This window comes from Scyliorhinus canicula, chromosome 19, assembly GCF_902713615.1.
Source record: "Scyliorhinus canicula chromosome 19, sScyCan1.1, whole genome shotgun sequence".
In the NCBI taxonomy this organism is placed as follows: Eukaryota; Metazoa; Chordata; class Chondrichthyes; order Carcharhiniformes; family Scyliorhinidae; genus Scyliorhinus; species Scyliorhinus canicula.
Genome location: NC_052164.1, coordinates 65,965,865 through 65,983,674, shown reverse-complemented (window position 1 = coordinate 65,983,674; position 17,810 = coordinate 65,965,865). Strand labels below are relative to the sequence as shown.

At 49.1% G+C, this 17,810-nt stretch overlaps 1 protein-coding gene across 1 annotated transcript in view; it reads right to left on the bottom strand.

Annotated features, from left to right (window-relative positions):
• ilvbl (ilvB (bacterial acetolactate synthase)-like) overlaps positions 1–1,995 on the bottom strand; it is a 43,540-nt gene extending 41,545 nt beyond the window's left edge. Inside the window, exon 1 of the mRNA XM_038778754.1 lies at positions 1,813–1,995. Coding sequence (XP_038634682.1) covers positions 1,813–1,929 — 117 coding nt within the window. The 5' untranslated portion in view covers positions 1,930–1,995. The remainder of the gene's footprint in view (positions 1–1,812) is intronic.
• Positions 1,996–17,810: the final 15,815 nt, after the last annotated feature.

Here is a 17,810-nt window from a genome sequence, read left to right as displayed (position 1 = left end):
GTCTTTCGGGACTTGTGGGAGGAAATCAGGGCACCGGACGAAACCCACGCAGACACAGGGAGAACATGCAGACTCCTCACAGACAATGACACAAGCCAGGAATCGAACCTGGGACCCTGGCGATGTGAAGCAACAGTGCTAACCACTATGAGGGTCACTGACACCCGTCCCGACCGGACAGGGACGCCGTCGCCCCGTCCCGACCGGACAGGGACGCCGTCGCCCCGTCCCGACCGGACAGGGACGCCGTCGCCCCGTCCCGACCGGACAGGGACGCCGTCGCCCCGTCCCGACCGGACAGGGACGCCGTCGCCCCGTCCCGACCGGACAGGGACGCCGTCGCCCCGTCCCGACCGGACAGGGACGCCGTCGCCCCGTCCCGACCGGACAGCGACGCCGTCGCCCCGTCCCGACCGGACAGGGACGCCGTCGCCCCGTCCCGACCGGACAGGGACGCCGTCGCCCCGTCCCGACCGGACAGGGACGGCGTCGCCCCGTCCCGACCGGACAGGGACGCCGTCGCCCCGTCCCGACCGGACAGGGACGCCGTCGCCCCGTCCCGACCGGACAGGGACGCCGTCGCCCCGTCCGGACAGGGACGCCGTCGCCCCGTCCCGACCGGACAGGGACGCCGTCGCCCCGTCCGGACAGGGACGCCGTCGCCCCGTCCCGACCGGACAGGGACGCCGTCGCCCCGTCCCGACCGGACAGGGACGCCGTCGCCCCGTCCCGACCGGACAGGGACGCCGTCGCCCCGTCCGGACAGGGACGCCGTCGCCCCGTCCCGACCGGACAGGGACGCCGTTGCCCCGTCCCGACCGGACAGGGACGCCGTTGCCCCGTCCCGACCGGACAGCGACGCCGTCGCCCCGTCCCGACCGGACAGCGACGCCGTCGCCCCGTCCCGACCGGACAGGGACGCCGTCGCCCCGTCCCGACCGGACAGGGACGCCGTCGCCCCGTCCCGACCGGACAGGGACGCCGTCGCCCCGTCCCGACCGGACAGCGACGCCGTCGCCCCGTCCGGACAGGGACGCCGTCGCCCCGTCCGGACAGGGACGCCGTCGCCCCGTCCCGACCGGACAGGGACGCCGTCGCCCCGTCCCGACCGGACAGGGACAATGTCGTATCGTCCTGTCCAGACAGCGTCACGGGCACCCCGTTCTGACCGGACAGGGACATTGCCGCCCCGTCCCGGCCTGGACAGGCTCACTGCCAACCCGTCCAGACTAGACAGGTCGCTGCCGCTTCTCTGGATCCCGTTACCTGACTACTACTATTGTCCCAACCCAAGCAAATGTCACTGGCCTGATCCCTAATCAACGCATAACTCTCGTTCCCCCGAAACATCCTTACCCATCCTATCCCAGACAAGGGTCAACCTGCCCAAAGGCCACCTTACCTCAGGGACAGCGGTCACTCTGCCCCCAGGCACAGCGGTCACTCTGCCCCCAGGCACAGCGGTCACTCTGCCCCCAGGCACAGCGGTCACTCTGCCCCCAGGCACAGCGGTCACTCTGCCCCCGCCTCTCGCCCCCAGGCACAGCGGTCACTCTGCCCCCGGGCACAGCGGTCACTCTGCCCCCGGGCACAGCGGTCACTCTGCCCCCGGGCACAGCGGTCACTCTGCCCCCGGGCACAGCGGTCACTCTGCCCCCGGGCACAGCGGTCACTCTGCCCCCGGGCACAGCGGTCACTCTGCCCCCGGGCACAGCGGTCATTCTGCTCCCAGATCTCACCCCAAGGACAGGGGTCACTCTGCCCTGCCCCACCCCAGGGGTCACTCTGCCCCCCGCGCCTCCTCACTCTCACCCGGTACAGAAGCCGCTGAATCAGTCCTAGTTTCCAGGCCGTAAACAGCGTGGAGCCGAAAGCGATGGCCATGAGGCCCCAGGAGATCACGCAGCCCACGGCCACTTCAGGCTCCATGACCGGGCGAGGGGCAGTTCCGAGTGCCGCTCCTCTTCAGTCCCTCAGCCCCTTGTCCACACGACGCCGCGGGCGGGGTTGAGTGACAGCATCACTAACCTATCACAATCCTGAGGGAACCGCATCATCATCCCTGCCAGCCAGTCAATGCTCGGAAAAGGCGGGCCTAATCTGCTACGTAAGATTGACGTGAGGTCACTGTGGTACCGGAGCTCCTTATTGGACCGTTTCTGTCACGTGATGGATACACCAAGCTGCAGTTTCCTCCTCCTTCCAAACAGTGGCGCTAAGGCTGACTCCCACCCGCAAGGACGGGAAAGTCCCCAGAGGCGTCAGCGGGTTAAATGGGGCTCTGAAGAGTGGGCGGAATTTAGTTTCTCTCTCCACAGACGCTGCAAGAGCTGCTGAATTTTTTTCTACAGTGCAGTATCAGGCTATTTGTCCCATCAAAACAACCCTCGGAAAGAGTATCCCACCCAAGCCCACACACCTGCCCCATAACCGAATATAAACACTAAGGACAACTTAGCACAGCCAATCCACCAAACCTGCACATATTTGGACTGTCAGCGGAAACCGGAGCATCCAGGGAAACCCACACCGACATGGGGAGAAAGTACAAACTCCACATGGACAGTCACCCAAGGTCGGAATTGAACCCGGACCTTTGGTGCTGTGAGGCAGTAGTGCTAACCATTGTACCACCATGCTGTCCTTTTTCCAAAAACTTTGTTTTTATTTCAGTTCTCCAACTTCCAGAATATTTTGCTTTTGTTATGTGTATAGCTATTTGCTAATGCCTCCTGTAGGTGGATCAGAGCAGGTATTTGGTACAAAGTGGTAATTAAGTAGGGAGCCAGATTTTCAAAAGTCAAAACTGGGTCATCTTTGCAAGGCCTTGAGATTCCCTTATGAAGCACATGTTGCTTGGGTGATCAGTGGCGGGAATCTGTGGAATGTCAGTTGGAGGTAGGTAGACATGCGATGATATCTGCTCGAACATGTCCAGCCAGATGTGGCAACCCTGGAACCCAATTATTGAAGACAGTCGTCAAACCACATAGAACATTACAGCGCAGTACGGGCCCTTCGGGCCTCGATGTTGCGCCGACCTGTGAAACCATCTGAAGCCTATCTGACCTACACTATTCCATTTTCATCCATATGTCTATCCAGTGACCACTTAAATGCCCTTAAAGTTGGCGAGTCTACTATTGTTGCAGGCAGGGCGTTCCACACCCCTACTACTCTCTGAGTAAAGTAACTGCCTCTGACATTTGTCCTATATCTACTACCCCTCAATTTAAAGCTATGTCCCCTCGTGTTGGTCATCACCATCCGAGGAAAGAGACTCTCACTGTCCACCCTATCTAACCCTCTGACTATCTTATATGTCTCTATTAAGTCACCTCTCAGCCTTCTCCTCTCTAACGAAAACAACCTCAAGTCCCTGAGCCTTTCCTCGTAAGACCTTCCCTCCATACCAGGCAACATCCTAGTAAATCTCCTCTGAACCCTTTCCAAAGCTTCCACATCCTTCCTATAATGTGGTGACCAGAACTGCACGCAGTACTCCAGGAGCGGCCGCACCAGAGTTATGACAGCTGCAGCATGACCTTGTGGCTCCGAAACTCAATCCCCCTACTGATAAAGGCTAGCACACCATATGCCTTCTTAACAACCCTATTAACCTGGGTGGCAACTTTCAGGGATTTATGTACCTGGATGCCGAGGTCTCTCTGTTCATCTACACTACCAAGAATCTTGCCATTAGCCCAGTACTCTGCATTCCTGTTACTCCTTCCAAAGTGAACCACCTCACACTTTTCCGCATTAAACTCCATCTGCCACCTCTCAGCCAAGCTCTGCAGCTTATCTATGTCCCTCTGTATCCTATAACATCCTTCAGCACTATCCACAACTCCACCGACCTTCGTGTCATCTGCAAATTTACTAACCCATCCTTCTGCACCCTCTTCCAGGTCATTTATAAAAATGACAAACAGCAGTGGCCTCAAAACAGATCCTTGCGGTACACCACTAGTAACTGAACTCCAGGATGAACATTTGCCATCAACCACCACCCTCTGTCTTCTTTCAGCTAGCCAATTACTGATCCAAACCGCTAAATCACCTTCAATCCCATACTTCCTTATTTTCTGCAATAGCCTACCGTGTGGAACCTTATCAAACGCCTTACTGAAATCCATACACACCACATCAACCCTCATCCACCTGTTTGGTCACCTTCTCAAAAAACTCAATAAGGTTTGTGAGGCATGACCTACCCTTCACAAAACCGTGTTGACTATCGCTAATTAACTTGTTCTTTTCAAGATGATTATAAACCCTATCTCTTATAACCTTTTCCAACATTTTACCCACAACCAAAGTAAGGCTCACAGGCCTATAATTACCAGGGTTGTCTCTACTCCCCTTCTTGAACAAGGGGACAACATTTGCTATCCTCCAGTCTTCCGGCGCTATTCCTGTCGACAAAGACGACATAAAGATCAAGGACAAAGGCTCTGCAATCTCCTCCCTGGCTTCCCAGAGAATCCTAGGATAAATCCCATCAGGCCATGGGGACTTATCTATTTTTACACTTTCCAAAATTGCTAACACCTCCTTCTTATGAACCTCAATTCCATCTAGCCTGGTCGACTGAACCTGAGTATTCTCCTCGACAACATTGTCTTTCTCCAGTGTAAACACTGACGAAAAATATCCATTTAATGCTTCCCCTATCTCCTCTGATTCCACACACAACTTTCCACTACTATCCTTGATTGGCCCTAATCTTAATCTAGTCATTCTTTTGTTCCTGATATACCTATAGAAAGACTTAGGGTTTACCTTGATCCTATCCACCAACGACTTTTCGTGTCCTCTCCTCGCTCTTCTTAACTCTCCCTTTAGGTCCTTCCTGGCTAACTTGTAACTCTCAAGTGCCCTAACTGAGCCTTCATGTCTCATCCTAACATAAGCCTTCTTCTTCCTCTTGACAAGTGCTTCAACTTCCTTAGTAAACCACGGTTCCCTTGCTCGACAACTTCCTCCCTGCCTGACAGGTACATACTTATCAAGGACACGCAGTAGCTGTTCCTTGAAAAAGCTCCACATTTCGATTGTACCCATCCCCTGCAGTTTCCTTCCCCATCCTATACATCCAAAATCTTGCCAAATAGCATCATAATTGCCTTTCCCCCAGCTATAATTCTTGCCTTGCGGTATATACCTATCCCTGCCCATTGCTAAAGTAAACATAACCGAATTGTGATCACTATCACCAAAGTGCTCACCTACATCTAAATCTAACACCTGGCCGGGTTCATTACCCAGTACCAAATCCAATGTGGCCTCACCCCTTGTTGGCCTGTCTATATACTGTGTCAGAAAACCCTCCTGCACACACTGTACAAAAACTGACCCATCTATAGTACTCGAACTATAGTATTTCCAATCAATATTTGGAAAGTTAAAGTCCCCCATAACAACTACCCTGTTACTCTCGCTCCTGTCGAGAATCATCTTTGCAATCCTTTCCTCTACATCTCTGGAACTATTCGGAGGTCTATAGACAACTCCCAACAGGATGACCTCTCCTCTCCTGTTCCTAACCTCGGCCCATACTACCTCAGTAGACGAGTCCTCAAACGTCCTTTCTACTGCCGTAATACTTTCCTTGATTAACAATGCCACACACACCCCTCTTTTACCATCTTCTCTGTTCTTACAGAAACATCTAAATCCTGGAACCTGTAACAATCATTCCTGTCCCTGCTCTACCCATGTCTCCAAAATCGCCACAACATCGAGATCCCAGGTACCAATCCATGCTGCAAGCTCACCCACCTTATTCCGGATGCTCCTGGCGTTGAAGTAGACACACTTCAAACCAGCGTCTTGGTGGCCGGTGCCCTCTTTCGAACTTTTAACCCTATCCCTGACTTCACTACTCTCAACATCCTGTACACTGGGACTACAATTTAGGTTCCCATCCCCCTGCTGAATTAGTTTAAACCCCCCCGAAGAGCACTAGCAAATCTCCCCCCCAGGATATTGGTACCCCTCTGGTTCAGGTGAAGACCATCCTGTTTGTAGAGGTCCCACCTACCCCAGAATGAGCCCCAATTATCCAGGAAACCAAAACCCTCCCTCCTGCACCATCCCTGTAGCCACGTGTTCAACTCCTCTCTCTCCTTATTTCTCACTTCGCTAGCATGTGGCACGGGTCACAACCCAGAGATAACAACTCTGTTTGTTCTAGCTCTCAGCTTCCACCCTAGCTCCCTAAATTTCTGTCTCAAATCCCCATATCTCTTCCTACCTATGTCGTTGGTACCTATGTGGACCACGACTTGGGGCTGCTCCCCCTCCCCCTTAAGGATCCCAAAAACACGATCAGAGACATCACAAACCCTGGCACCTGGGAGGCAACACACCAACCATGAGTCTCTTTCGTTCCCACAGAACCTCCTGTCTGTACCTCTAACTATGGAGTCCCCAATGACAAGTGCTCTGTTCCTCTTTTCCCTTCCCTTCTGAGCAACAGGGACAGACTCTGTGCCAGAGACCTGTGCCCCATTGCTTACCCCTGGTAAGTCGTCCCCCGCAACAGTATCCAAAACGGTATACTTGTTATAGAGGGGAACGACCACAGGGGATCCCTGCACTGCCTGCCGGTTCCCTCTCCCTCCCCTGACGGTAACCCATCTACCTTCTTCTTTTACCTGAGGTGTGACTACCTCCCTATAACTCCTCTCAATAACCCCCTCCGCCTCCCGAATGATCCGAAGTTCATCCAGCTCCAGGTCCCTAATGCGGTTCTCGAGGAGCTGGAGTTGGGTGACATACTTTTGTTTCAATATAATTTCTGCCTCATTTCCTTCAGAAAACTGAACTTGTGCTTTGTCATAAAATCCCAGAATCCACTGCTCTAACTTTACTGTGCAATGCACAATGGTAGGATCAAATTCCATTTTAAAGCCTTGCTTATTGTTGTTTGGTTCTAGCAAGAGATATTTTCACCCCAAAACTAGAGTTTAAGATCGCAAATATGCCTCTAATTTGGGAGATTTTGGTTGCACCCAAAACCACAAGCAGGAAAGCACTCGACTTTTCAATGAGATATTTGGGTGAACAAGGCACGACTCAACTGAATTACCTGCTATCTTCCTCAGCACTGATTGTTGGTTTCTGGATGGGCAAATTCTATGGATGGCGGACCCTGCTGTCAATCTTCGGTCAGCACTCAGAGGCTGATTCCCTCCAGGATCCCAGATGGCCATTGGATTAATTTATAGAAGGGCATGGGGATAATCTACCCCATGACTTCCTGTCATGGACACAATATGACAGGTGTGACTTATTCATGTCTGTTAAGTGTTTGCTTTGATCATCAGCATCAGGAAGACAAATGGCATGGTCCAGGATTTTGCCACCCAACTATCGATCAGCACTGACAAAGTGATGCCGGAGGTTGTCGTTAGCTTCACATATCTAGGCACCACAATCATTAACAATCTGTCACCTGATGGTGAAATCAACACACGTGTCACAGAAGCTGCAGCTATTTTGACAAGCTGAGGAAGAGAATGGAAGAACAGCAATCTTACCAAGAACACCAAACTGCAAGCAGACAAAGCCTGTGTCCTCAGTGCATTCCTCCAAAGTGGTGAGACTGGACAACATAAGCTAGGTTGGAGGAAAGGCTGAACAATTTCCAACTTCCTGGTCTTGGATGAATCCTTGGTATCTCTTCGCCTCAGTCGGAGTAGTAAGGGCGTGGAATGCCCTGCCTGCAACAGTAGTGGACTCGCCAACACTAAACGCATTCAAATGGTCATTGGATAGGCATATGGACGGTAAGGGAATAGTGTAGAGGGACTTTAGAGGGGTTTCACAAGACGGCGCAACATCGAGGGCCGAAGGGCCTGTACTACGCTGTAATGTTCTATGTTCTATGTTCAGTCATGGCTATAAAATTGTAGTAAGACCTTTCTACTCTTTTACTCCAACCCCTTTGTAGGAAAAGGCAATATATAATTTGCCTTCCTTTTGCAGTACCTGTGCACTTTCTGTGATTTACTATAAAGACATTCAGATCCCTCTGAATGCAAATATTTCCTGGTCTCTCACCATTCATAAAATATTCATTTTTTTAAAATCCTGCCTGTAAAGCTGCTGGGTTGTATGGAAATGATGACAAAGGACTAACATTTAAAACTGTTTACTTAGTGTTCCTTGGCAGCTCTTACATGCTGAATGCGTGGCCATGCTGAGGGGAACTCCCACGCTACCAAGACATCACTTCCTGTGTACTGGTCACCCCAATATACACATGAACACGCAGTCTACATCTTCCTCATTTTAGTTGAGATGACACGTACTTGCATGCATATGACAATGTTGATTGGTGGTAACAGAACATTAACTATTTAGAATGTACAGATCACAAACCTGGACAACCAGATCTGGCGCAAAGTCCAATGTGTCGCTTCCCCACCCCCCGCCCACTTAAAAAAAAACAACCCATACACTAAGTCAGAACATAGTCCTTGAGCCTGGAGTTTGGTTGTTTGGTTGGAGGGCATGGTTGTTGACCATCTCCAGTTTGACGTGGCTGTGTGTGGTCTACATTCTGACTGTTTGGCCTGGTTCTAGAATGCAAGGTCTGTGGGGACTGCGGGCATTGCGGTCATTGTACCTTTTCCCTCTGTCTTCCTGTTTAATGAGGGTTCCAGCCACATTCCTTTTCACTCTGTGCTGCAGAAGGGCCTTGATGACGGGATCATGGTTCTGGTACACCAGGAGGACATTCTCTGTGTTGATGAGAGCCAGCCCTGGCTTGGTGAATTTTGGAGGTTGATGAGTGTGGCGTAGAAATCCTACGTTTTCACAGAGGCATGTTTCGAGGAGGTTCCTTGCTGAATGTACTGCCGCTCGGCCAAACCATTTGATTGCGAATAAAAGGGACTGCTAGTAATATGTTCAAAGTCCCATGTGCGTGCAAAGTCCTTGCGTTCCCTGGAGACAAACTGCTAGACACTGCCCACCACTGCCCACCGGGCAGCACGGTAGCATTGTGGATAGCACAATCGCTTCACAGCTCCAGGGTCCCTGGTTCGATTCCGGCTTGGGTCACTGTCTGTGCGGAGTCTGCACATCCTCCCCGTGTGTGCGTGGGTTTCCTCCGGGTACTCAGGTTTCCTCCCACAGTCCAAAGATGTGCAGGTTATGTGGATTGGCCATGATAAAATTGCCCTTATTGTCCCTTAGTGTTGGGTAGGGTTACTGGGTTATGGGGATAGGGTGGAGGTGTTGGCCTTGGGTAGGGTGCTCTTTCCAGGAGCCGGTGCAGACTCGATGGGCCGAATGGCCTCCTTCTGCACTGTAAATTCTATGATCTATTATCCTCTGGGGACTTCCATGAGTAGCGAGGTGTCTCTTCAGCTTTCCAGGTACTGTGGTGCTCTTGCATTAACCACATTGACATCAAAGAAAATAGCTTTACAATTAACAGTTAAACATTTCTTAAATTAAAGGGAAAACTTGAACCCACTATCTACACTTGCTGCTATATATATTCCTGCTAGGTCCAAAGATGTGCTGGTTAGGAGGATTGCCATATTGAATTAGCCCTCATAAAGATGTGCAGGTTACAAAAGTTTCCAGGGATAGGGTGGGGAGATTGGGCATGGATGGAGTGCTCTTTCGGAGGGTTGGAGCAGATTCACCTCCTTCTGCACTGTAGGGGAATCTGTGGATTCTTAGCAACACAATACAGTTCAATATCCACTCATAAATAAAGTTAAGAATCAGGGTCACTTGTTGTTTGCTGTGCAGACCTTTTGAGAGAGACCTGTCAGGATCAACCTGAGAATCCTTCTGTTTTGTAAGATATAAATCCTGTGTCAAACACTCCTCAAAACTACAGACAGACCTGGCTCCTCCCATTAATTACATCATCTGAATCCCAATACGATGCCCATGACCGACATAGCTAGGACTAAACACCACTCCATCATAAACAACACTCCAGGAGAGACATAGGGCTGGATTCTTACGCCCCATCCGCCGCAATAACATGCAAGGGCGAGACGCGGACAATGGGGAAGTCCATTGACCTCGGGCAGGATTCTCTGGTTGCCGGGCAGTCGCAGCCGAAGAAACCCACTCTTAATCGGTTCGGACTATATTCATTGGAGTTTAGAAGAGTGAGAAGGGATCTCATAGAAACTTACAAAATGCTAACAGGGTTAGACAAGGTAAGTTCAGAAAGAATGTTCCCGATGGTGGGAGAATACAAAACTAGGGGTCATAATTTAAGGAAATTATAGGCCGGTGAGCCTTATGTCAGTGGCAGGGAAATTGTTGGAAAAGATTCTTAGAGATAGGATTTACTTACATTTGGAAACAAATGGACTTATTAGTGATAGACAGCATGGTTTTGTGAGGTGGAGATCGTGCCTCCCTAATTTGATCGAGTTTTTAGAGGAAGTGACAAAGATGATAGATGAAGGAAAGGCAGTAAATGTTGTTTACATGGACTTCAGTAAAGCCTTTGACAAGGTACCTCAGAGTAGACTGGTACAAAAGGTGAAGTCACATGGGATCAGGTGAGAGCTGGCAAGATGGATAGAGAACTGGCTAGGTCACAGAAGACAGAGGGTAGCAGAAGGAGGGTGCTTTTCTGACTGGAAGGCTGTGAGGAGCGGCGTTCCACAGGGTTCTGAGGCCTTTGTTATTCATAGTGTATAGAAATGACTTGGAAGAAAATGTAGCTGGTCTGATTAGTACGTTCGCAGACGACACAAAGATTGGTGGAGTTGCAGATAGTGAAAAGGATTTTCAGAGGATGCAGCAGGATATAAACTGGTTGGGAGTTTTGGGAGAAATGGCAGATGGAGTTTAATCCGGGAAAGTGTGAGGTAACGCACTTTGGAAGGTCCAATGGATACAGGAATTACACAATAAATCGTAGAACTCTTGCGAATACTGGCAGACAGAGGGATCTGGGCGTGCATGTCCACTGATCACTGAAAGTGGCAACACATGTGGATAAGGTGGTCAAAAAGGCATACGGCATGCTGGCCTTCATCAGTTGGGGCATTGAATATAAAAATTGTCAAGTCATGTTGTAGCTGTACAGGACCTTAGTTAGGCCTCATATGGAATGTTGTGTACAATTCTGGTCGCCACACTACCAAAAGGATGTGGATGCTTTGGAGAGGGTACAGAAGCAGTTTACTAGGATGTTGCCTGGTATGGAGGGCATTAGCAATGAGGAGAGGTTAGATAAATTCGGTCAGTTCTCACTGGAATGACGGAATGAGAAGCGACCTGATAGAGATCTACAAGATTATGAGTGGCATGGACAGAGTGGATAGTCAGATGCTCTTTCCTCGGGTAGGAGAGTCAAGTACTAGGGGACCTAGGTTTAAAGTGCGTGGGGAAAAGTTTAGAACAGATGTGCGAAGCAAATGTTTTGCACAGAGGGTGGTAAATATATGGAACGCGCGCCAATTTTCCCCTCGTAGAACACCACCGATTCAGTCCCGACATCAACACTTAGTCTCTGAAACGGAGAATCCCACCGGGTATGTTTTCAAAAAGCAATTAGGTGTGGCACTTGGGGCTAAAGAGATCAAAGGATAGGGGGAAGATGGGATTAGGCTACTGATTGGATGATCCACCATAGTCATAATGAATGGAAGAACAGGCTTGATGGGTCAAATGGCCTCCTCCTGCTCCTATTTGCTATGTTTCTATGTAAGAGAAGAAGGAACAAATAGGCAAAAAGGACTCATTTTCAGAGGATCAAATATTCAGTTTGCAATAGGTGACACAGTAGCAACAGGGAAAGCTAGCACTGCAGTGGATGTAATGACCGCTTTCGCGTGAGCTCTTTGCCAGATTAAACCCTTCAACGAACTACATATGGATACAACTGTATCCCGTCTCCCGTAAATTGCAAACAGTACTGATCATAGTACAATCATCAGCAAACATCACCACTTCTAACCTTTGGACTTGGAAATTTGCCCTCACCTGGACCCGTCCTCTGCCTTATTCGTTTAAGAGTATGTATATATAGTTTAAACATTCTCTTAAATTAATTAATTCTGCCTGTTTGGCTGGGTGTAAAGGCTCCCATGGCTCCTCTAGTTTGAAGAAGAGCTGGAGAGTTATAAAAGCAAATTACTGCGGATGCTGGAATCTGAAACGAAAAAGAAAATGCTGGAAAATCTCAGCAGGTCTGGCAGCAACTGTAGGGAGAGAAAAGAGCTAACGTCTCGAGTCAGGTGACTCTTTGTCAAAGCTGGAGAGTTATCCCTGATCTCTGGGTCAATATTTATCCCTCAATCAACATTACAAAACAGATTATCTGGTCATTATCATGTTGTCATTTACTGAGTCCAAATTGGCTTCTGTGTTTCCCTCATTGCAACAGTGACTACACTTCACAAAGTACTTCATTGACTGTAAAGCTCTTTGAAATGTATGGCGATCATGGAAAACACAAAATACAAGTTTTTTTCCTCCCTTTCTATGTCTCCACATATTCTGATTTATAATTTCCCTTGATTCTCAAAAGTGATATCAGTAAGGTTATAATAATTTACTGTGTGTAGTCTTCTTCTTCTTCACTCATTGCTAACGAGTATGATTGTCCACCTAAGAAAGTCCGGTCATGGGTTTTGTGGGTTCTAACATTGCTGATGAATCTGATCCAGGAGCCACTTCGCAGGTGTTTCCGGGAGGTGGGTTGATCATTAGACTCTCTAAAGCTCCTTTTCCGGGCCTCCTCTTGTCGTCAAAGAATTGTGTCCCGTCAATCAGGAGGTTCCCCCAAGTAAATCTCTTCTGAGCAAGGGTCATAGAATCATAGAATTTACAGTGCAGAAGGAGGCCGTTCAGCCCATCGAGTCTGCACCAGCTCTTGGAAAGAGCTAAACCACTGCAATTCACATTGCTCAGCCTCTGCTGCCGGCTGCCTGCACAAGCAGCATTTTATCCTCCTGTGGGCCCTGGTCTCTTGGTAGCACAGTGGTTAGCACAGTTGCTTAACAGCTCCAGGGTCCAAGGTTCGATTCCCGGCTTGACACACCGTGTGGAGTCTGCACGTTCTGCCCGTCCCTACGTGGGTTTCCTCCAGGTGCTGCGGTTTCCTCCCACAGCCCAAAGATGTGCAGGTTAGGGGCTGGTTTAGCACAGTGGGCTAAATAACTGGCTTTTAAAGCAGACCAGGGCAGGCCAGCAGCGCGGGTTCAATTCCCGTACCAACCTCCCCGAACAGGCGCCGGAATGTGGCGACTCGGGGCTTTTCACAGTAACTTCATTTGAAGCCTACTTGAATTGGATTGGATTGGATTGGATTTGTTTATTGTCACGTGTACCGAGGTACAGTGAAAAGTATTTTTCTGCAAGCAGCTCAACAGACCATTCAGTACATGGAAGTAAAGGGAATTAAACAAAATTCAAGAAAATACATGAGAATACATAATAGGGCAACACAAGATATACAATGTAACTACATAAGCATTGGCATCGGGTGAAGCATACAGGGTGTAGTGTTAATGAGGTCAGTCAATAAGAGGGTCATTTAGGAATCTGGTGACAGTGCGGAAGAAGCTGTTTTTGAGTCTGTTCCTGCGTGTTCCCAGACTTCTGTATCTCCTGCCCGATGGAAGAAGTTGGAAAAGTGAGTAAGCCGGGTGGGAGGGATCCTTGATTATGCTGCCCCCTTTCCCCCGGCAGCGGGAGGTATAGATGAAGTCCATGGATGGGAGGCAGGTTTGTGTGATGGACTGGGCGGTATTCACGACTCTCTGAAGTTCCTTGCGGTCCTGGGCCGAGCAGTTGCCATACCAGGCTGTGATGCAGCCCGATAGGATGCTTTCTATAGTGCATCTGTAAAAGTTGGTAAGGATTAATGTGGACATGCCGAATTTCCTTAGTTTCCTGAGGAAGTATAGGCGCTGTTGTGCTTTCTTGGTGATAGCATCGATGTGAGTGGACCAGGACAGATTTTTGGTGATGTGCACCCCTAGGAATTTGAAACTGCTAACCATCTCCACCTCGGCCCCGTTGATGCTGACAGGGGTGTGTACAGTACTTTGCTTCCTGAAGTCGAAGACCAGCTCTTTAGTTTTGCTGGTATTGAGGGAGAGATTGTTGTCGTTACACCACACCACTAGGTTCTCTATCTCCCTCCTGTATTCGGACTCGTTGTTATTCGAGATCCGGCCCACTATGGTCGTATCGTCAGCAAACTTGTAGATGGAGTTGGAACCAAGTTTTGTCATGCAGTCGTGTGTGTACAGGGAGTAGAGTAGGGGGCTAAGTACACAGCCTTGCGGGGCACCGGTATTGAGGACTATTGTGGAGGAGGTGTTGGTGTTCATTCTTACTGATTGTGGTCTGTTGGTTAGAAAGTCAAGGATCCAGTTGCAGAGTGGAGAGCCAAGTCCTAGATTTTGGAGCTTTGATATGAGCTTGGCTGGGATTATGGTGTTGAAGGCGGAGCTGTAGTCAATAAATAGGAGTTTGATGTAGGAGTCCTTGTTTTCGAGATGCTCTCGGGATGAGTGTAGGGCCAGGGAAATGGCGTCTGATGTGGACCGGTTGCGACGGTATGCAAATTGAAGTGGGTCAAGGCATTCCGGGAGTATGGAGGTGATGTGCTTCATGATCAATGTGACATTTCATTCATTTCATTTCATTACATTTCATTTTCAGGTTAGGTGGATTGGCTATGCTAAATTGCTCATAGTGTCCAAAAAAAAAGGTTAGGTGGGGTTACGGGGATAAGGTGGAGGTGTGGACTTGGGTAGGATGCTCTTTCCAAGGGCCAGTGTAGACTCGATGGGCTGAATGGCTTCCTTCTGCCCTGTAAATTCTAGGATTCTCCCAGGTATTGATGTTGATGTTGCATTTCTTGAGTTAAGACTTCAGGGTGACTTTGAAGTGCTTCCTTTGCCTCCTTTTGTTCGGAAGCCTTTTTGAGCTGGGTGAAGAAGATTTGTTTTCGAAGTCTGGACTCTGACATCCTAAGCACATGGCCAGTCCTCAGGAAATTGGTTTTGGATGATCAAGGTTTTGACGCTGATTATCTTGGCTCCTTCAAGGATACTGTTGTTATAACGCCTGGCTTACCAGCTAATACGGAGAATCCATCTCAGACAGCGGTGGTGGTACCATTCCAGGGCCTTGAGGTGGCATATGTATGTAATCCAGGTTTCTGAGGCGTATAGAAGAGTTGGGAGGATTGTACATGAGGATCTTGGTATTAGCACGGATGTCACGGTGGTCAAAGACACTCGTCCTTAAATCGCCAAAGGAGACGCTTACGAATTGGATACGATGTTGGATCTCTGCATCAATGTTAGTCTTAGAGGAGAGATGGCTCCCCTGGTATGGGAAATGTCCCCCTGGTATGTAGATGATGTCCACTCCACTGGACAAGGGACGCACGGTAGCACAGTGGTTAGCACAATTGCTTCACAGTTCCAGGGTCCCAGGTTCGATTCCCGGCTTGGGTCACTGTCTGTGCGGAGTCTGCACGTTCTCCTCGTGTGTGCGTGGGTTTCCTCCGGGTGCTCCGGTTTCCACCCACAGTCCAAAGATGGGCAGGGTAGCTGGATTGGCCATGCTAAATTGCCCTTAGTGTCCAAAAATTGCCCTTAGAGTTGAGTGGGGTTACTGGGTTGTGGGGATGGGTGGAGGTGTGGGCTTGGGTAGGGTGCTCTTTCAAAAAAGCCGGTGCAGACTCGATGGGCCGAATGGCCTCCTGTACTGTAAATTCTCCATTGATGGGGAGAGAGACTGGATTTTGCCTGGGAGCGGGTTGATGAAGGTCTTGATACTTCTTGAAATTGAGGCTGAGACTGATTCTGCGAATTACCCAATTCTGCGAATGAGCCAAGGAGATTTTCTTCTGAGAGAATTGAGATGGCAAAGTCATCCACATATGCTCGAGCGATGTCAGTGTCATTTTCTTGGATTTCAATCAGTTGAGTTTGAAAGGTTTTCCGTCATCCCTGTAGATGATGTCCACTCCACTGGACAAGGTGAAGGCTGGTGACAATGTTTTTTTGTTTTTTATCCGTTCATGGGACAAGGGCATCGCAGGCTGTGCCAGCATTTATTGCCCATCCCTAACTGACCTTGAGGGGCTCTTAAGAGTCAAGCACGTTACTCTAGATTCGGAGTCACATGTAGGTCAGACCAAGTAAAGATGGCAGATTTCCTTCCCTAAAGGACATTAGCGAACCAGATGGGTTTTTACAACAATCAACAATGGTTTCATGGTCATCATTAGACTTTTAATTTCAGAATGTTATCAAATTCTAATTTCACCATCTGTAGTGGCGGGATTTGAGCCTGGGTCCCCAGAACATTACTCTGGGTCTCTGGTTTACGATTAATGGAGATGGAGAAAAGGGTTGATGACACATATCCCGCTTAACTCCAGTCTTGACTTTGAGGATGCCTGTCTTGTTTCCGTCGATGAGGACTGTCGTCGAGATGGTGTTGCGAACGAGTCGGAGATTGTTGATTAATTTCTCTGGGCAGCCGGCTTTTGACAGGGTCTTCCATAGCACTTCCCGATTGACTGAGTCAAAAGCCTTGGTCGTATCGATGAAGGCAATGTAGAGTGGTTAATGTTGCTCCTGGCAATTCTCTAGAAGTTGCCGAACAGTAAAAATCATGTCTGCTGTTCCATGTTTTGGTCTTAAGTAGCACTAGGTTTCCAGAAGGATTTCTTCAGAAACTGGGAGAAGGTGGCTAGCAAAGATTCAAGTGATTATTTTCCAGATGAAATGAAATGAAAATGAAAATCGCTTATTGTCACGAGTAGGCTTCAATGAAGTTACTGTGAAAAGCCCCTAGTCGCCACATTCCGGCGCCTGTCTGGGGAGGCTGGTACGGGAATCGAACCGTGCTGCTGGCTTGCTTGGTCTGTTTTAAAAGCCAGCGATTTAGCCCAGTGAGCTAATCCAGCCCCTGATGGAGAGTAGAGAGATTTCTCAGTAGTTCCCGCCATTTGTTTTGTCTCCTTTCTTGACGATAGTGATGATGACAGCATCTTGGAGGATGTCAGGGATTTCTTCTCTCAGATTTTCAGCTACAGCTGATGGAGATGATGGGTGATCCCTTCTCTTCCAACTTTGAATATCTCTGCTGGAACCCCATCCACTCCTGCGGCTTTCCCATTCTTCATATGTTTAATAGCAGATTTGACCTTGTCCATGCTTGGTGGGAATTGAAGGTCATCTTTGATGGGGAGTTGGGGGATGTCCTGAAACATGTCCCCATCCATGACTATATCACAGTTCAGGAGTTCTTTGAAGTGTCCTTTCCATCGAAGGCTGATATTTTCTCAAGAGGGTTCCGTCCTTACTCCGCACCAATTTCAGGTCTAGGGTATTGGGTTGGTTGCCATGGAGGCACCCCGGGTGAAGTGCTTGTCAACGAGGGGCTGCAACCCCTTAGATTTCTCAGTCCACCATTGGTTCTTGATTTTCCTACTTCTTTTTGTACCTCCATGTTGACGAATTGATGAGCCCTCCTCTTTGCCTTTCTAGTTATGCCATTTTGCCAGGCACAGAGAGCTTCCCTCCTCTTGTCAGTGAGGTCTTGGATCGTGTGGTCATTTTCGCGATCCAGCCTTGGTGTTTCTTGGTCTTGTAGCTGATGGTTTCTTCACAGCTTGTGATGATGGCTATCTTCAGCTCTTTCCAGTTTTCCTCCACTCCATTAGAATGGACACTTGGAGATTTTGGAGAAGACATCATTGGAGGTTCACTCTCACACTTGAATCTTGAAGCCTTCAACATTGTTCTTTTTTCTGAGCTGTTTGTTCATCTTACGCT